Here is a 17,943-nt window from a genome sequence, read left to right as displayed (position 1 = left end):
CCTTGCCTGTGATCCAGTGCACATACAGAAATTCTGTCTCGATACTACACTGCACTCTACCTAATACCATAAATCTCACAAGGCCCATAAAGCTGAGACAGAAATTGAGCAACTGAATCATGTGGCCTAATTAATCAGACTATCTAAATTTATATGTACATTATATACAACTGCAGTATAACATTTTAACCATGGCAGATTTACATAAATATTTAATTATGCCACTTTTGGCCAATGAATCAGCTAATGGTAACGACTAAATTAATCAAGACCAGCTTGATGTTTTAAGTCTTTTATTTTTAAAATTAAAGCATAGATTTTCAAATCATTAAATCAGCAGCTTTATTACAGTTTAGAATAAGGCACAAAAGTATGGCATTTCAGGATAGTATCATGAAAGAATTAAAACAAACATAACCGAAATCCCTATGTTAGCTTCCTGACCTGCAAAGGAAAAAAAAAAAAACCTAGCAAAACATTCTTACGTGTCCCAGGAAAACGGACAGCACTTCGCCCTCAGGAACAGTCAGCCCCGCTTCTGTCAAAGGGCTTAGTTTTTATACCTTTCAAATTCACTATTCTAACTAAAATGTAATTATTTTAATGCTTTTCAGCAACCTGATTGGTTGCTAGTCATCAGACCATCCTGAGGCCACTTTTTCAACACACGAGAACGTCATTTGCCATTGTCCTTTCACGTGAAGCGGCACCGGCTTCCGAGGTTTGATACATTGTATTAAATCATTTCACAGTTTCCTCCATAGCTCGGCTGATCCGCCGCTTGTCACTTCCTTAGCCTTGGAAAAATAACTTTTCAGAGCACATTTTGCACAGTTGTTCTTGTTTTTGACTTCAGTTTATTCAAAGAAATGTCTTTTGAAAGAGCTTTCCAACATGGCTGTGCTTGGCTCATCTCTGTCAGGCTAACCATCACAGGCCTCAAGCCTTTCACTCGGGCTAGTATTCAAACAAACACAAAAGAATAATTAATCTCAGGTTATGAAAGTCATTCTGTTTCCCAGCTTCCATTGCTAATGTTAACCCATTAATATAAGTTATCTAGCAAAAAGCACAGAAAAGCAGCATTTTATAAAATCTACCATTCTTCATAAAGTCCAGCAGGATTCTTCATATATCTGGAAAAGATAAACAGACACAACATAGACGAAAGCACATACAAAATAAGCACATGCCATTAATTAATCAGCTGCATTAGTGTTTGACAAAGACAATAGGACAAACAAAACAACATTAGTTATGAATTATAAAACATACTTGCAAATGCAACATAAAGCACATAACGTTAGTCCCGTTTGTAATAGTGTGTGGAATCTTACTCTAAGTTGATTTAATAGCACAAATCATGCAAAAACTTATTAATAAAATTAGTCAAGTTATGGGAGATTAACATCACGAGCCAGATTAAAATCAATTCTGAAACTCGCTCCATCAACTGTCACAGGAATACTGCCATAGCAGGCGTAGCACTCGCTGGCCCACTTAAAATCGGACATAGCACTCCGTTAATACCTTCAAATGTGCAGCATGTTTAATAACTGCCTCATTGCCATTTTGTCTCCTTCTCTGCCATCCAATTGCGGTTAGAGGAAGGTTCCAGTTCACGTCTCTTGTGGTTTCACTACGCATGTCCATTTTGTAAATGTGTGCTCCAATCAGAGCACTTTTACTACTGCATTTTGCAGCCAACTGCAAGCCTGTTCTGATCATTCATGCCAGTAAGGCACCTGCACAGTACTTGCAGCTCCGGCGCTAGCACTGATGCAACTTACATCCACAGCGCACATGCAGTCTTGGTGTGAACACTTGTGCTGCACATGCACTTGCACCAAACACTTATGTGGTGCAGTTGAGTCCTTCCTATGGTCCCACTGACTTGTGGTCATTTGCGGGTTTGGGATGCTGACATCACTGAGAGTCAATGGGCACCACGTGTTGTTCATTATTGGGAATGATTTCAAGCTGCCTTGTTGGCATTCTTAAAGTGTGGGCCCGGCACAGTGCGGTAAATTACCACAACCCTCGTGGTTATCTTTCAACCTACTTTCTTCCTATTTCTCGATGTAAGCACAGGGCTTTAAGTGGGCGGGTCCAGCCTGTGTTCAGCACCAGCAGTTCTAAAAAGCAGGTGCTGAGACGGGTCCCCATCAGGCTCTCTGTTTTTGCCCTCACCCTCAGGGTGAAAGACAAATCTTAAATCTGCAGCATTACCACCCTTCAATGCCTTTGATGTAACCTTAAAGAGACTCCTTACAGTTCTATAGCAGACTCACCATTTCAGAACTGAAGTATTTTCAATAATATATACAACGAAGCCACAGTTGTTGCTTAGTTATCTTCTGCAACTAACAACCATTGACAAGGCCAATAGGGCTGGCTTGTTACTTGTTGTACCATATAACTGGATGCGATTACAGAAGCAGTAAAATACCAGTTGGTAGCACACTAAGCTAAGCACAGACTTTTATCATACCTGTTTTTAAGCCACACCTTTAATTACATTGGTCACACCCCTTTGGGAAACCTTCTAGTTTTTTCCTCCAAGTTAAAGCCCTTTGTAAGCATATTCAGTACTCGTACCCATACTTATAGCTTGATGTGCTGCGACTGGTTCAGTATGTTCCCCAGAGTTGTCTTTTTGGACAGTTTCATATAACACGACCTTGGCTGTAAGCAGGGCTTTAGTGGGGAAAAAAAACTGGTGGTGCTCTAAAAGGGGCGTGGCAAATTTCTTATAGGGTTGTGGCCTATCCGAGTAGGGGCGTGGTCTAAATCAAGATAACTAGCATTGTGTGCTTAAGAAAATCATGAAGTCGCATCCAGCTAATAATAACATAGGCAAAAAAGTATATTTATTAAGTATAAGCCATAAAATACCAAACACTTAAAAAATATGTAAAAATGATTTTTTTACATTATTCAGAAATCTATTGCAGGATTTCCCAAAACCCTTGAAGATATTCACTGTGCCTATTTTGCTGGGGTTTCTCACAACAATTTTCTTCAGCAGACCTACCTTTTGCCAGCCAACTCTTTACATACACCTTTGTGTCAAATGTCTCAAATGGAGGACCATTGAGTTTTACCCATAAGCATGAAGAAATGGTCTCTACAACAAGAGAGTCCCTTGTTGGACTAGCAATTAAGTTAATTGCGCTGAAACCTCTCTTGCAATCCGCATTACTTGCTGGCAGGGTTTCCGTGCAAACTACTAACTTTTTTAAGGCTTCAGGGTTTTTCTTCCCACCAAAATCTTTGAAACGTCTGAAAGCTTGGATAATATCTCTTGCTGCTAGCTGAAACTCTGAACCCAGTTTCTGGATCTCTGTTTCACCATAAAGAAAGCATTCATCACCAGAAGGCAAGTTGTCTGCATCTAGCACACTGAAGCTGGCTATGAGTTCTTTCTCAGAATCCGGGGCACATCGTTTATTGATATTCACAGACAGACTTTGGTAAAACTGATTTGGATTAAGGGCAACAGAGTTACTTCTACCATGGAAAAGAGGAACATTCTTGAATTTGCCCTTGTCAACTGCTCTCTGAGCCACAGAAGCAAACTCCCTTGGTGAGTACTTCATTGCTCTAAATATACGTACTTGATGAACCAAAAGTCTGTGGGCATTAACAATTGTAATGTCCCTCCTCTGTAAGGAGAGTGATAAGTCCTTGAGCTCTTGAAGTGCATCACACATTACCCCCAAATCTCTGATAAAAGAATAGGATATAAGCTTCTTCAAGAGACCTTCATACTTACTCCAGTCTTTTATGTGTCTGGATGGGTCTTTAGAAGCATTCTCAAAATGTTTGCACAAGGCAGGGAAGCAGTTCCAAACAGCTTTCACAGATCTTTAACTGGATGCTACCCATCTAGTATCAAGCATTTTCCTATCTTCTGAAGCTGTACACATAGCTCGCTGGTGGCCAGATTTAGCTCTCTCTGGTTTTTTGTGACATGCTGTATGTGGCATACAATGAGTCCATGAAAATCTTGATCATAAAGTTTCCTAATCTATTTTTACTGGGGCTCCAGCCCTACTTTTATACCCCAAAAGTCTTTGTTCTTCTTGTGTGAGGGGTCCTGGACCCAATCTAAACCAGTTCTGGGTACACTCTGCCAGTGCACCTCTTCTTCCTTTGTGAGTGTGGGGGAGTGGCATCAGACCCACCACAAGAGGTGGAGCCAGCATTGTGGCAGACAGGCCCAGCCCTGTTGAGACCCATATGCTACTCCTCCCACCACTCTACATGCAGATGGGTCTATTCAGCCATGTGCTGACTCAGCCAGCCTCCTGGCGCCTCCCCTAGCCCCTGTCACTCACAAACCAGACAGTCAATACACAACCAGGCAGAAAACCACAGAAAGGTTAAACAGGAAAATAGCCACTTTCTAAAAGTGCTATTTCCAAACTTAGAATTTAAAAAACATCTTCATTAAAGGATGTGTTATTAAATTCTGAGTTCAGGGATACCAGATTCCATATGTCTATCTTTCCATTATGGGAAGATATGCAGGTAAACATGTTATACAGCATTCCCCATCTTATCCTATGGGCAAGATAGCCTTTCAATAGTGAAAAACGAAATTGGCAGTATTTCACTATCAAGACATGTTACCCACACTAGTAACACCAAACAAAAACCGGGACGTCTGGTCACCCTACCTTTGACCATTGAGGTCCAAAAATAGAGCCCCCTTTCGAGGCCCACCCAAAAAACTGGGGGGGCTCAGACCCCTACAGACGCCCCCCACTTAGAGCCTTCGCTGTAAGGGCATTACAGCGCTTTGATTAAGAACCATATTACCTTACACAGATTTAGGCAAGGGAAGATTAAGTAATTTGCCCGTAATGATAGAATGTTGACCCAAGGCTTGGACTCGAACCTGGCTCCCCAGTTTCAAGGTTGGGGCTCTGACCAATATACTTCCATGGTTGTCAGTTGCTTTGATCCAGGGTGTTTCTTTAAGTTCCGGTCCTGGTTTAGTAGTTTCATATATAGTTGTGGTCCAAGCTTTCCCTTTATTTAGATCCTCAAACTTCTATCTTGGTAAATTATGTCTTGCAACTTTAGATCAGGGTTGCCTAGCCTGAAGCTGAAAACCTTGCTTAAGGCGAGATCAGACAAACGTGGACAAATTGAAGTTTCACTTCAAGAGTTGTTCCTGCTTTCAGGAATTTCACTCATACGTGCATCCTTTGTGTTGGATGACACCACTTTTGGGGGGCAATCTCCCCTATCAGTCAACCTTCTGTAAAGAAAGTACGGGAAGTATGTTTTTTGATTATAAATATAAGTGCATACTAGCATGAGGATTACAATGGAAACTAAAACACTGAAATATTTGGAAATACATTTTCCTACCCTATGCTCAACTATGCCTCAACTTCATTTTGGAAAAGATGGCTGCTGCTATCTCATATCACCTTTGCAACCTCCGAGGACATTAGGTCAGAAGGGGCAAATTAATATTAACGCAGTGGGTGAATTTCAACCCAGTAAGTTTATATGAAGTTTTATATTTCCAAATTGTGTTTTTCTAATTAAAGAATACATTTGCTCATCTATTGGTGACTGTGCTGTTTTTCACCTCTTTCTATAGTAAAATTAGTTATAAAAGACCCCTGTGTATGGCAGTGAGCCATATCATTTTGGTCTCTACTAGGCATGCTGCCCGTATCTGTATCGTTTTGCTGCAAATTTAGATTTAAGGCTGTTGTCCTTATTTTGCTCGTTATTGCATTCGTTTTGACAGTTGCTTTCCAGTGTCCTATGATTGATTTATTGAGCTGAACTATATTTGCCCTCCGTATTGTGCCTTAATCTGTTTAATATATCTTCCATGGGTTTTCCTAAATTTACTGATCTTGAACTCCCTTTTTGAGTCAATCCTTTCTTTGTATTCACTGTATTTTTGGAATGTTGTTTGAATCGTATCCTTAGGGACACATTACTTCATAGATTCTTGAGGTCAACAACGACCTCAATCCTGCAATAGGGAATGAATGAATGAATGAATGCATTCATTCATTCACGTCTACACACCTTTACCCACTTAGCAACGATTTCTGCGGTAACTTCCAAATAAAAGACTTGATTCTCCAACAATATGCTATTTCCTTTTAGCGTCATAATGCCTGTTGAATTACAAACCTAATATTGATATGTTTCAGCCGTAATCTGCCAATTTATTGACAGAAGTAGAGGTATTGGGTCTGTTTCGGGTGAGAGTGATAGGATTGACATGCAGTTACAAAGGCGTATGCAGGGGTAGATGCAGTCTGGTTTAAGGAGAGGAATAGACTGTAAACCAGACAAGAGAATGGGAATAAAGGAAATACATAGCTAAGAGAGAAGGACGAGCAGCCAATATAGGTCTAAGAAGAAAGATGTAGAGAGGAGAAGGTAAAAGTGAAGCTGGATGTGAGTCCCACAAATATGACAAAAGGTGCATGGACGTGATTTCTTCCTTAAAAATTAAAACAAGGTGTATATGTGATCCAGGAAAAAGGGAAATTCATCAGGATGGATTTGACTTCCCGGGTGTGGTGTTGGAGAATGCATTTCCGTGGAGTATGGCTTTCTACTGAATCACATACAACCAGTTAGTTACACAACGTGTGGTATTAATGCCGCGTATCTGTGAAGTAACCTCTGAGATTGAAAACCATATCCGGACCCTTCCCTCTGAATTGGGCAAACTTGAGAATTACAATAAGGGGAGTTTACGAACTCAGCGGCATATTATCAAGGCCACGCGATAAACTTATCGCCGCTTTAGCACCCGTTTTCGGGCGTAAAGCGGTGATAACTTTGTCGCCTAATCAGCAAAGACACACTAGCCCGTATTTTGCTGACTTAGACCCCGTTTCCAGCACGCCTTACTTTGCATCGCTAATGAGATGCACAGTAGGTGTGGCTGTGAACAAGGAAACATATAGCGAAGGCAGCTTCACGATATTATCAAGGAAGGGTAGGGATATTTGAAATCCCATTAAGTATGCCTTTATCGTCTGTTAAATTCCTGACTAAGGCATACTTAACATGGGGTGGATTGTGACAACTAGTTTCATTCTTTGCCGTCGGGTTCCTCCTCATCATGACTTTGTCACCGCTAAGCTGTAGCACTCTTGGGAGCCCTTAGCAAAGGTTTTTGTTGAGAGTTCACACTGTGTGTGAGTCTTTTTTCTCAGTTACTGTGCGATATTGAAAGAGTGAGTTAATGATGTGTGCTACTAGTAGAGGGTGAGACTTACTGTTCTTTATGGAATAATACTTGCTATAAATCAGGATTTTTTTTCAGTTTTCCAATGTTAGGGGTTTCAATACTCTATACCTTCACTCCGCATACCCGATATCTTTCTGTTGTGTCATCAAATTGGGAGAATGTAACATATATTGTGACTTTCCTCAATTTCCATAATGTTGTTTATGACCAATTAATGCATACCATGTTCTTTGATTAAGGTATGGGACCCCCCAGGGAAACGCCTTGCAGATAGAGCTCATCGAGTACCGTGACGAAATTGCTTCAGAGATTGGCGTCAAGCCCAACATCTTCCAACTCCTTCTGACTGACCCTGTGCTGGCGCTGCAAGTGTTCTTCGGCGCTTGCACATCACCACAATACCGCCTGACTGGGCCTGGGAAATGGGATGGAGCTCGGAATGCTATCCTTACCATGTGGGACAGGGTAGTAAAACCCACAAAGACGCGAGTGACGAAGAACAAGTACAGGAGGTTTCCACTTTCTACCGTACTTGGACTTCTGTGCCTTTTTACTTTGTTTGCTTTTGTCTTTATGTCTGATTGACTTACCACATTTTTCTCATATGGGTTTTGTCAGTGCTTGCACATCATCACAATGAATGGTCCACCGAAGTTGCGGTGGAAGTATTTCTTTTTCCGCAATGGGAGATTAGCAGCTATCTGCATACCGCTAAATCTGTCTATTTCTGGTGCCTGATTCTACCTTTCTATACTGATCTGAAACTGTAGACTTAGTGATAGTTTTCTGAGGGATACGCAGTGGGGCCTCTAGGAAGTGATCAGACTGACACCTGGTAATAGTCTCTAGAGTGGAACATGTGTCTTCACATCGTGCCACCCTTATCCAAGCCTGGCATCTTGACCCTTGAAAGCCATTGGGAGCTTGCATATCAGAATTTACTAGGCTCACTAAGTGTGCCTTACACTAACTTGCTCTGAAGTCAGGTAGCATCTATACAGTAGTTTTTCATGGTGGACTTAATACTGCTGATGCCCCAGGTGGCCAACAGGAGCTCTTTTACTAACCTCAATGCAGGATCAAGCCTTTTATCCTTTCTCAGTTGAGATCATAGAAGCTATTTTCATACTGGGATCTGTGACACCTCTCTTTCTTTTTTAGCCCCTCTCTCTTTCAGACTCTCTTTCTTTCTCTTACTCTCACTCTCTCAAAATCACTCTCTCTCTCTCGTTCTCTCTCTCAGGGTTGACTGGTGATCCTTGAAAGTGGTATAAAGTAAATACTCTGATCTTACTTAGGGGAATCCAAGGGTTGGGATTCTCATTCTGAGGCATTTTTGGAAAAAGGGGCCCAATGATGCCTTTTTGGAACAGAATTGTGGTATAAGTAGTTGCAAATTCCTGGGGTTCTGACGAGACAATAATGAAACATTCCAGTACCTTGGTGGTGTGCCAGGCAAGATATAAATACTTTATGGGTGTTGGGAGACAAGCCTGTCAAGAAAATTTGGAAACAATGGCTTTACAGCCATGGATATTCCAACATAATTATCCCTATAAATTGGATAAAGCAATATTTGTATTACAGACAGTTAAGAACATCTGGTAATGTGAAGACATTCGTTATTCAGCTTTTCATCCATTCTCATCTACTTAGATGTTTAGTTATTTCCTATGACTTTAACTCTAGAGACAGGGTGAACAAATCAAACAATATTGAAACCACAATCATAGACTGCAGTTAACAGAGCCACACACAGCTTCCAGGCTTATAAAGTGCTAGGCTAGTGCTGAATTACATGGAGATCACAGGACCAGACAAGTGATTGGTTAGAAGTAAAACATACCCAGTGATCATACATCAGTAGTGATGGTTTCAAACTACCTTTATGAATGCAGGTGATGAAATACCCCTATCTAAAAATGATGTAATGAACAGCAGTAAGTGCCCTCTTGGATCAGGGAAATGTAATCAGCAACTACCTCAACAGTTGCTGAAATAATATATTTCGATATAATAGTGATTTTGTGTGAAATATCAGCTTAGCAATTTCTGAAAATACAGCGCGTGCACCATGAAATATACATTTTCAGTTTGAATAAATAAGCTCTATTCCCCGCTATAAAATCATGTAATGTTCTTGAAAAAACATATGATTGTTCCAAAATATCAGAATTTCATTATTAATAGAATACATGTTTGGTGCTTTTCACCTTTTATGTCAATGTTCCTGAGTACCAGAAAAGACTGTAGTATGTCAATGATTTCAGTGACGTTATGCCAGGTGTCAGGCTTGAACTTGTAAAGGTTGCTTCCATTAAGCCGCTGGGATAAGCTACATCTGTCTTCACACATTTGACAAATCAAACATACTTGGGCAATTAGGGAAATGCTGCATATTATGCATGTTATATTCACAATAGAGACCTAATCACAATTCATGACATGCAATTTTTATTGTGTCACTCTGAGGCGATAGCATCCTTTAGAGGGTGTAATATGTTGTTTAGTAAGTAAAAGTGGAACCTAAATCCAATGCCGGCTCTTAAAACTTATATGGATGTTAGTAGATGATAAGGTCTCACAGTCATATAAATGAATAAAAGCAGGACAGAAGAGAGTCACTGGAACAAAATTGGTTTATGGATGTACCATTCTACTAATTGGAATGAAAATAATAGGTAACTGTAAAGATATAGACCAGGATGGAAAGGCCTTAGGGAATGAAAAAGAATGGATAAGATGGAGGCTGGTGTACGGAAGAATGGATAAACTGGAACCTGTACTGCTTGCAGGTAATGCTTTTGATCCAGAATTGAATGGATTCATCTTCAGGGCACAGAGAAGAAGGGAAAATGCTCATAATGTGCAGGTGAACAGATAACGTTCATCGGTAGCAAGAATTGGATACGCATCAAAGATCACTGATGACATCAGTGTTGTTACTGACCATGTCATGAGTGATGTAATATGTGAGATCATAATCAGTGCATTGCGGGGGCATAAGGTACAGTTAGCTCAGGTAACTATAACTGCTGAATTTCTCTGTTTTTGTACATGTGAAGTGTCAGCCTAACTATAATGTGTTGTGAAAAAAACAGGTAAGCAGTAATCCTGTAGAACTCCTTTTATTAATGGCATAACCCCACTTCATAGACGAGATGCGGACACAGCCACCAACAGCACAGACCGCCCGTTCACACTCTAACACCAGCCCCGGTTCAAATAATAACATTAAGACAGTACACACGAGCACCAGAACACAGCAGAGCTCGAGCCAGGAAATATAACGAACAGCTGTGCTCGAGCCCGGACGTATGATGAGCAGGGCTCGAGACACAGACACAACACTTCTCCCCTCTTTACAACAACAACAACACAAAACAAACACGACAAACACACACAAAAACATGAACCCTACACTTCTCCCCCCTTCATAGAACAAAATCAAACAAATAAAATACACTAAAATTCATTATGCTTTACTTACTCAATACCTTTCCTATATTACCTTAACAAACAGCAAGATTCCAATTAAGCCCTAAACCTACACAATGTTAATGTCACAGTCGTTGTCAATATCTTCACATACATAATTAACTACATCATTACTAAATTCATGTTCCCCGCAGTCATCCTCCTCATCACACTGCTCCACAATGCACTCTACTTCTTTATTTTTGCATGCCCTTGCAACATGTCCGGTTATCTTGCAATAGGCACAAGTTTGTCCCAAAGCAGGGCATCTTTTGTCGTTTGCAAAATGCGAGGAGCTACCGCAGTCAAAACATTCACCCTTATGTTGAAAAACTGTGGCACTGCCCTTAAGGTCCTTCCTATTTAAATTCTACTCTCTCTTGTTTTGAACAGGTGTCCTAATTATCTTAATTATTTCATCACTGTTCTCACCCTTTACCTTGTTAACTACGGTTTTAGCACACCTAGTAGTCAACTCAGCTTTGCTAACAATTGCTGATATTTCCCTTAGGCTAGCATCCCCATTCACCCACAGCTTATCCTGTAATCCACTGTTATTACAGTGCATTACAATTTGATCGCGAATCAAATCTTCTTCAATAGTGCCAAAACTGCAAGATAACGCTAGCCTTTTCAAAGAGGCGATATAATCTTCTATTTTTTCATTTGCCTCTTGTTTACGATGAAAAAAATGGAATCTGTGTACAGCCTTACATACCGTGGGGGCTAAACCAGCATTTAGATCGTCTATTGCTCGTGTAAAAACACCCCCCCACTAGCATTTTTCTTCTGTATCCTATTATAAACCCTTAATCCCCCTGGTCCCAGACAATCTAAGAGTATCTTCTTCTTTCTTTCAGCGGTCAACTCCTTGCACTCGAACGTTTCTAAATAATTCGCTAGATAATCCCTCCATTCCTCCCATCTCTGACTCGATACTTCCCCATCCCTAATTAGAAATGGCTGAGGAGCTGGCAAATTCATCGTAGCAGTTGCCATACTTGTATCTAGAATAAGTTCTTACTTAATATAAATACAGGGAAACGAAAATTAAATAAAACAATACATTCAACTTCAATAAGCACAATGAATAAGTCAGTAAAATATGACGCTCAGCATGACTAATGAATTGCGTATTACAGATGAGTGAATTCTTAAAATGACACACAGTGTGTGTATCACTGATAAGATAATACCGTTAAATAACTTCCAAGAGTCTCTTAATCACATACAGGTAGATCGGCTTTGAGCTCCGATGTGTTCCTTTACTGTTATTAATTCACCTACTCGATGCGTGACCTTGCGCTGCCACGGTTGCTTGGTAACACGCTAATAAGCAGACAAAATGGAGTCACGTATCTTGATCAGAAGCGTGACCCTTACGTCGTTTTGCACAATACGTTCTCCTCTGTAGAACGTTCTTAGTAATGCAGTGAGCTGCGTCCACCGAACACTCTACTTCGGAACGTTCCCGCTCCTGTAATATGCAAATTCCAACAACAGGTACTGCTATATCCTTTGATGGATGACTTTTCCTTCCAAATACGACTTTAAATACTGAAAGTTCTTCTTCTTCACTTAACCACACATCGGTAATAAGTTCCTTCCTTTTCATATTCAATTTGACTCACGGCATCTGTTTCATTCCTTGTCACAATCCGATTCACGGCATAAGTCTCAAATTATTACGATGTGCAGTATCGATAGTATCAGTACTCCAGCAATCACTCGGTTTACTTCCAGTTCAAGATCCTCTGACGTAAGTTTCTCAGGTTGCAATCACCTTACGTCAATTCACTATTTTCATCCACACTCCGGCATCCGATCCTTAACACAGTTCACTCCATTTCAGTCTTTTCAATAACGTTGATTTTAACTTTCAAACGTTAAATAACTTACATCGGATGCGGTGGTAGCTGGTCTTATTATTTCGTTTTTAAATTCTTCTTCATATTTTCCACTCGACATTAATTTTCTTAAATTCGTGGGTTCTCTTCGGGGTTATGCACCATCGTCGCCATTGTTGTGAAGAAAACAGGTAAGCAGTAATCCTGTAGAACTCCTTTTATTAATGGCATAACCCCACTTCATAGACGAGATGCGGACACAGCCACCAACAGCATAGACCGCCCGTTCACACTCTAACGCCAGCCCCCGTTCAAACAATAACATTAAGACAGTACACACGAGCACCAGAACACAGCAGAGCTCGAGCCAGGAAATATAACGAACAGCTGTGCTCGAGCCCGGACGTATGATGAGCAGGGCTCGAGACACAGACACAACACTTCTCCCCTCTTTACAACAACAACACAAAACAAACACGACAAACACACACAAAAACATGAACCCTACACTTCTCCCCCCTTCATAGAACAAAATCAAACAAATAAAATACACTAAAATTCCCTATGCTTTACTTACTCAATACCTTTCCTATATTACCTTAACAAACAGCAAGATTCCAATTAAGCCCTAAACCTACACAATGTTAATGTCACAGTCGTTGTCAATATCTTCACATACATAATTAACTACATCATTACTAAATTCATGTTCGAACAGCTGTGCTCGAGCCCGGACGTATGATGAGCAGGGCTCGAGACACAGACACAACATAATGTCCCTGTAGCCTTTGTATTTTTCTTTGAATTCCTAAGTTTAAAATAAATTCTATTTCCTTACTATAATGTCCCTGTAAACTTTGTTTTTTCAGTGAATTTCTAAGGCTTTTTATAATTTCTATTTCTTAACTATAACTTACCTGTAAGCTTCGTTTTTTTCAGTGAATTTCTAAGGTTTTTAAAATTCCATTTCCTAATGATAACGTTCTTGTAACTTTTGGTTTTGTCAATGAATTTCTAAGGTTTTTTAAATTCTTTTTCCTAACTATAACAACCCTGTAACCTTTGTATTTTTCAGTGAATTTCAACTGTTTAATATTGTATTCCTAACTGTAACCTCTTGCTGTTTAATTTCTGTGAAATGAGCATTGTGCCAGAATGAATCCTGCTCTACGTATTTATCCAAGAAGAGGCCATCGTTTTGGGCAATACCTCTACCCAACTGGAGAACTTTCTACTAGCTAATTAGTTAATGCTACCTCGTTGGGTAAATGTATTGAGTGTCTCCTACATTACAACTGCATTTAGGATGCTTCCAAAATGTCTCCTGTGACCTTGTGTGTCTTTAACTTTGCCAATGTATTCCTTGAGATTCTTCACCAGATATCTTTACAATTGTGGATTTGCAGAGAAAACACACCTGGATGATGTGTACTTTGCAGAAGTAAGTTCTTTTTTGTTTGGTGGCGATGCACTCATATTATTAGGCATCAAGACCCTGTCTCCAAAATCATCGGGAAATGCGTCCTGGGGGCCTTTTAGTAAGCTGTGCATCATCTTGGGTATAGGGTGGGGAGACGTTGCATTCCGCTAATGTATACAGGGTGGGGCCACATGAGCGCTGCTTGTAGCCAAGTTTACATATTTCAAGTTTTATCCCAGAATAGGCCAGCATTTCTTGCAACACCTGTACCCAACTGGAGTACTTTCTTCTGGCTAATTAGTAAGTGCTAAATGGATAGTACATCTCTTACACTACAACTTAGTAAAGGACTCAGAGAAAATGTCTCTATTGACCTTGTGTGTCTGTAACTTTGTCAATGTGATTGTTCCTCGAACTTCTTCACCAAATACTTTAGAAAGTGGAACTGCAGAGAAAACAATCCTGAATCATTTGTACTTTGCAAATGTAAGTGCTTCTTTGTTTGGGGGAGGTGCAATCGTATTCCTAGGCATGAAAAACGCATGTCCAAAATGGGTGGAAAATGAGCTGGGGGTTCTTTTAGTAAGCTGTCTATCATCCTGGGAAAAGAGTGGGAAGATGTTGCATAAAGCTAATGTATAAGGGGCAGAGCTAAATGGGGGCTTGTAGGAAAGTTTACATACTTCTACTTCGCAAAAGTTTAGAACACGATCTCTGGTCTCAACAGCAGATGTCAAGAAAGAACCCCCTCGCAACGGACACTATATAAGATTTTGTGCTCGAGAAATGCAAGGATACAAACACCTCCATTAAGGATATGTTTTCACAGTGGAAATGCAGAGAAAACATACTAAGATTATTTGCACTTTACAGAAGTAAGTGCTTCTTCATTTTAGTCCACGTGGCCACCTTCCCTGGGATGAATTTTGCCTCGGGTACCCCATCGCCCTGGGGCCTGGCCATGGTTTCCTGGGTGCCCCCAGGGTACCCACTCTGCACTGGAAATGCAGTTCCTGACGTCTCCCCGGCTCCTGTGGGAGCCTGCATTGCTTTCACACACAGGGAGCTGCTAAACATACAGCTCCCTGTGTGTGAAAGTAATTTGTCTGTTTCCCTGCTCGCTTGACAGCGGGCAGGGAAACAGACAAATGCTCAAGTGGAGTGTTTGCTGTGACTTGGCGGAAGCCGTTAACGCTCCTGCCTAGCCACAGCAAACAGCTATGTCCTGGGGGTGAGCCCCCTGGGACATAGCAGGAGTTGGCCCTGTGGGCTGGCGACTCCCTGGGCCATCAATGGCTCAAGGATGGGGGCCGTGAGGCCCCTCTCCTTTCTTCAGAATTGGCTGTCCTGAGGAGGTGGTGGTTCTTGGTGATGAGAATGGCCCGGGTGGGGGGCCCCCTCCATTTTAAAAAGTGAAAGCCCTTGGGAGGTGGTGATCCCCGGTGTGCTGGCGGTCCAAGCAGCACCCGCTAAATTTAACAGGTAGCCCTGGGTAGGTTGCAGCCCCCAGGGCCCGAGGAGGTCCAAATGGCTCCCCCCATGTTATTATAAATTACCCCTGGACCACACAGGGTTATAAGGTAAACAAGCACAGGGCCCTGCTCTTGTTTATTTTTTATTTCCTTTGCCACCAATTCGAGAATTTCAATGTAAATAATTTTTTTCAAATAATGTTTTTATGTCAAGGTTCTAGAGGAACTCCAAGACTGAGGGGAGGGGCGTCAGGGTATTCTTACACTACCCATTTTCTTTTTTAAAACATTTTTATGTGGGAAGCCATGTCCTAAGTTGGCTACCAAGTGTTCGAAATGTTAACAACGAAATTAGAGCGCTGCATTTCCCTGCACAAGCTCATCATTATTCTCGAAGTCCCTGCAGCCACAGATATCACCAACTTGATTTTCTTAAATTTCTCAACAACTACTGAATGGTTTACACCAAATACCTGAAAGCGTGATCTGCGTAACCAAATCTACCCTTCTGTCATATTTGGTGTAATTTTCGTCCAGTGCTTTGCGCTGCAGGTTCGACTAAAGGTTCAATGGAAATTAACATGAGGAATGCACTTTTATTGACCCCCTTTATCTCAGCCCCCCTCCTTCACGGATCAACCTGAAATGTTCCAGGCAGAACAAGATTCACAGGGGTGCTTTTTTGGTAAAATATGGTGAAGATTCATCAACCGGGCCAAAGATATAGGCAAGTCAAAAACCAGTAGGAGAGATAAATAAATAAATAAATAAATAAATAAATAAATAAATAAATATACTTACATACATGTATCTATATATATCTTGCTCAAAACTTCATTTCCCGACAAAGGAATAAATGGGCCTCACTCGCAGGGTCATTTACTCAATGATTTATTTGTGCATCAAAAAAACAAACACAGGACGCGTTTCAGCTTTTGCGGCTTCTTCCAACTGTGTACGAAGTGCATACAAAAATAAATGCCATTTTATCTCGCTTTCTTGCAATGTTTCCTGTATGGGCTAACCACAATTCATTAGTGTGATTATCATTCAATAGCTCAATCCTTTCTGGGATCTTTGAAAATTAATAACTATGCCCTGGATGGGCAAACCACCAAACTCTACTTTCAGGAAAATAATAATTAATACATTTCAATGAAACTCTTATTCTTTTGCATTTTTCATTTAGGTGCCAGTCTCAACATGATTGATTATATTAGAGCATTGTTATAGACCAGCAGACTCGTTCATATGCAGTGTAGACAATCAATGTTCAGTTAAAAAGTGTACTTCTAACCAGATAACGCTTAGCAAAATATCTCCAATCATCAGAATTCATTATGAATATTCTCAGCCTAAGTGAATTGATAACTCCTCTTCAGTGTTTAAACCATTTGGATTAACAGTTTGCATGTCTAGACTCAAGTCTACGTAATCTCAATTTGCGGTTTCCGCCACGATCACTGGCAGAAATGTGATCTATGCAGTAAAGCTTCAAAAGATTTCTATTACTGTTGTGGTACTTGACAAAGTGCCTCGCCACAAGGTATGAGAAATCCTTATTTCCAATTGCTCTAGCATGTTCCAGGATTCTCCGTTTCGTTGGGTGTATTGTACTGCCGATGTAATATTTGGCACATGAGCATACCAAGCAATACACGCAGAATGGGGTATTACAGGTCAAAAATGTATTTATCAGTTTGATACCCTTCATGCCGGTATTTTATATGAGAGAACTCTGGAACTATTTTTGCAGGCCTTGCATTTAGAGCTTGGAAAAAACCCTGTGACTTTACTGATTCTCAGAACAAATGGAATTGGTTCATAATGGCTCTTGACCAATACATCTTTTAGTGATCTACTGCGTCTGAAGGTTATCTGTGGGTAATCGGGGAGTGTCCTACCTATTACCAGATTAGTCTTCAAAATATGCCAGTTATGACATAACATTTTCCTCAGAGTACCTGCCACATTTGAAAATGTAGTAATAATATATATATTAACCCTGGGCATAGTTTGCGTAGCAGCACTATACATAGCTTAACGTAGTACACTTTGAACTTCACGTAGTACACATAGTCTGCGTAGCGTAGCTGATGACACTGTGTACTTGTCTGCACTGTGAAAAATTGCAAAAGGCAACCTGCACAGTGTCAGTTATGATAAAATAAGTATCTCTATCGTTATATGCTAAAGAGCATATTGTACTTTCACAAAAGTGAAACTGGAAAATTAGCAAGCAGTGAGAGAGGTGATGATTTTGGGATCCTCCCTAAACTAGGGGGGGGGGTACCAAACAGATGCCTTGAAAACAGAAACGCACATCTTATTGAACGATTTGGTGGTGGTCCCATCCTCTTAGGACCACCCCAAGCACAGTTATTGGCAAAAAAAACATTCCCAACCAAACGTCCTGCAAAGCATTATGGGATGAGATTAGAAGTGGGCAGTGAATAATATATAGTATCCAATATTAAAATA

At 40.6% G+C, this 17,943-nt stretch overlaps 1 protein-coding gene and 1 pseudogene across 2 annotated transcripts in view; one reads left to right on the top strand and one right to left on the bottom strand.

Moving 5' to 3' along the window:
• LOC147747793 (flavin-containing monooxygenase 1-like) overlaps positions 1-9,373 on the top strand; it is a 534,466-nt gene extending 525,093 nt beyond the window's left edge. For both annotated transcript variants that reach the window (XM_086955881.1, XM_086955892.1), the window contains one exon: positions 7,486-9,373. In XM_086955881.1, the coding sequence (XP_086812007.1) occupies positions 7,486-7,831 (346 nt within the window). In that variant the 3' untranslated portion in view covers positions 7,832-9,373. The remainder of the gene's footprint in view (positions 1-7,485) is intronic.
• LOC147747794 (E3 SUMO-protein ligase KIAA1586-like) lies at positions 2,946-3,902 on the bottom strand (annotated as a pseudogene).
• Positions 9,374-17,943: the final 8,570 nt, after the last annotated feature.

Source organism: Lissotriton vulgaris, chromosome 1_1 (assembly GCF_964263255.1).
Source record: "Lissotriton vulgaris chromosome 1_1, aLisVul1.2, whole genome shotgun sequence".
Taxonomy (NCBI): Eukaryota; Metazoa; Chordata; class Amphibia; order Caudata; family Salamandridae; genus Lissotriton; species Lissotriton vulgaris.
The sequence above is the reverse complement of the archived record's forward strand: the minus strand, read 5'-3'. Positions and strand labels throughout refer to the sequence as shown.